The following is a 1,426-nucleotide window of genomic DNA, read 5'->3' on the forward strand; positions in this document are numbered from 1 at the left end:
TATAGTTCAAAGGAGCTCTGTTTGTCAATTTATTACAAGCATTTTCGTTCGCCAAAATTGTATTTTGACAAAGTGAACCATTCAAAGGTTGTCCGCAACCAAAAGATAATTTTAATCTTCAAATCTTATTAGGTATGGGTAGACTTCTCTTACTGTGCAAGTAAACTAGGATCAGCCACGTTAGTTATGACAGTTAATTTGGTTACAAGATATAGCAAGGTGAAAACCTGAGCTAGTTACAAGAGATTGTTAGTAAGTGAAGTTAATTAGCTGAAGGTACTATAGAAGCAACACTTCTCCCTTTTGAAATGTGTGGTTCACCATTGTAAAGCTGATGCTAAATCTCACCTTTCTCCTCCCTAAAAACTCTCTGTTCTCTCAACTCTCTCTGTCTCCTCTTCACTTTTTGTTTTCTGGTTTCGAGTCACAACTCCCGAGGTTGAACATTAGGCAGTAGGCACAGCCATATACATCCATTTCTTAACCTAGTTGGTTTAAACTGAAAAATATGTACATATATCCTAGTTCAAACCACACAAAAAAACCACTTATATCCATCACAGCATGGTACCACGCCCAACAAAACTCATGGTCAAAGGTTCAATCTCATATATCTAGATCTAATCGTATTATCACATACAAGGCATAAAACTACGATATTTATTAAGTTGAAGGTTGCCACACAACTCAATCCATCAAACACTTGCAGTGAAAGGAAAACCAAAAAAGAAAATAGAAGATATGTAGGCATACACCAATATTAAACTATGTATATTTGTCAAGCAAGGACCCAATCAGTTATGTTTTTAGGAGGCAAATCAATCATAATCATCATGATTTTAGTTTAGTCATGGAAAAGGGGAACCATAGTACCATACATGGCTGAAGAATGAGGAATTCAAGCAGGACCAAATTAGGCTCGGTACTGCTTAACCTTCTTCTCAAGCTCGTCCTTCTTTGCACCAACAATCCTATCAATCTCCTTTCCTTGCTTCACCAGCACAAATGTCGGCATCGCCTGAACCTTAAAATCCTTTGCTACATCCTTTTTTTTTTTCCCCAAAAAACACACACACACACATAAAGACACCATCATGAGAAGAAAGAAAGAAAAAAGACTGGTATTTTTCAGTTACAGAAAGAGAAACCCCTTATTTTCATCCTGAAACCATTAGAATTGTTATCATTGGTCCATCTTCAACAAACTTGTAACAACTATTTCGTTCATCAATATGCGGAACTCCACAATTTCTTATTATTTAGCATCAATTTATTTCTAAAAAGAATGGAATCACAGTCAATTTACTCTCTAAGCCCTAATCTAATCAACAAGTCATAAAACTAGTCTCTAAAGTGTAAAACGCAAACTAACTACAATTTTGTATCATCTAATCAACCGAAAACTGCATATAGATTAATTACGTGT

The 1,426-nt window shown here is 35.5% G+C and overlaps 1 protein-coding gene across 1 annotated transcript in view; it reads right to left on the reverse strand.

Moving 5' to 3' along the window:
• Positions 1-750: 750 nt before the first annotated feature.
• Positions 751-1,426, reverse strand: part of LOC107486761 (thioredoxin H2) — a gene marked incomplete in the record, with an annotated part of 1,225 nt that continues 549 nt past the window's right edge. Inside the window, 1 exon segment of the mRNA XM_016107333.3 lies at positions 751-1,045. Coding sequence (XP_015962819.1) covers positions 914-1,045 — 132 coding nt within the window.

This window comes from Arachis duranensis, chromosome 4 (genome assembly GCF_000817695.3).
Source record: "Arachis duranensis cultivar V14167 chromosome 4, aradu.V14167.gnm2.J7QH, whole genome shotgun sequence".
Taxonomy (NCBI): Eukaryota; Viridiplantae; Streptophyta; class Magnoliopsida; order Fabales; family Fabaceae; genus Arachis; species Arachis duranensis.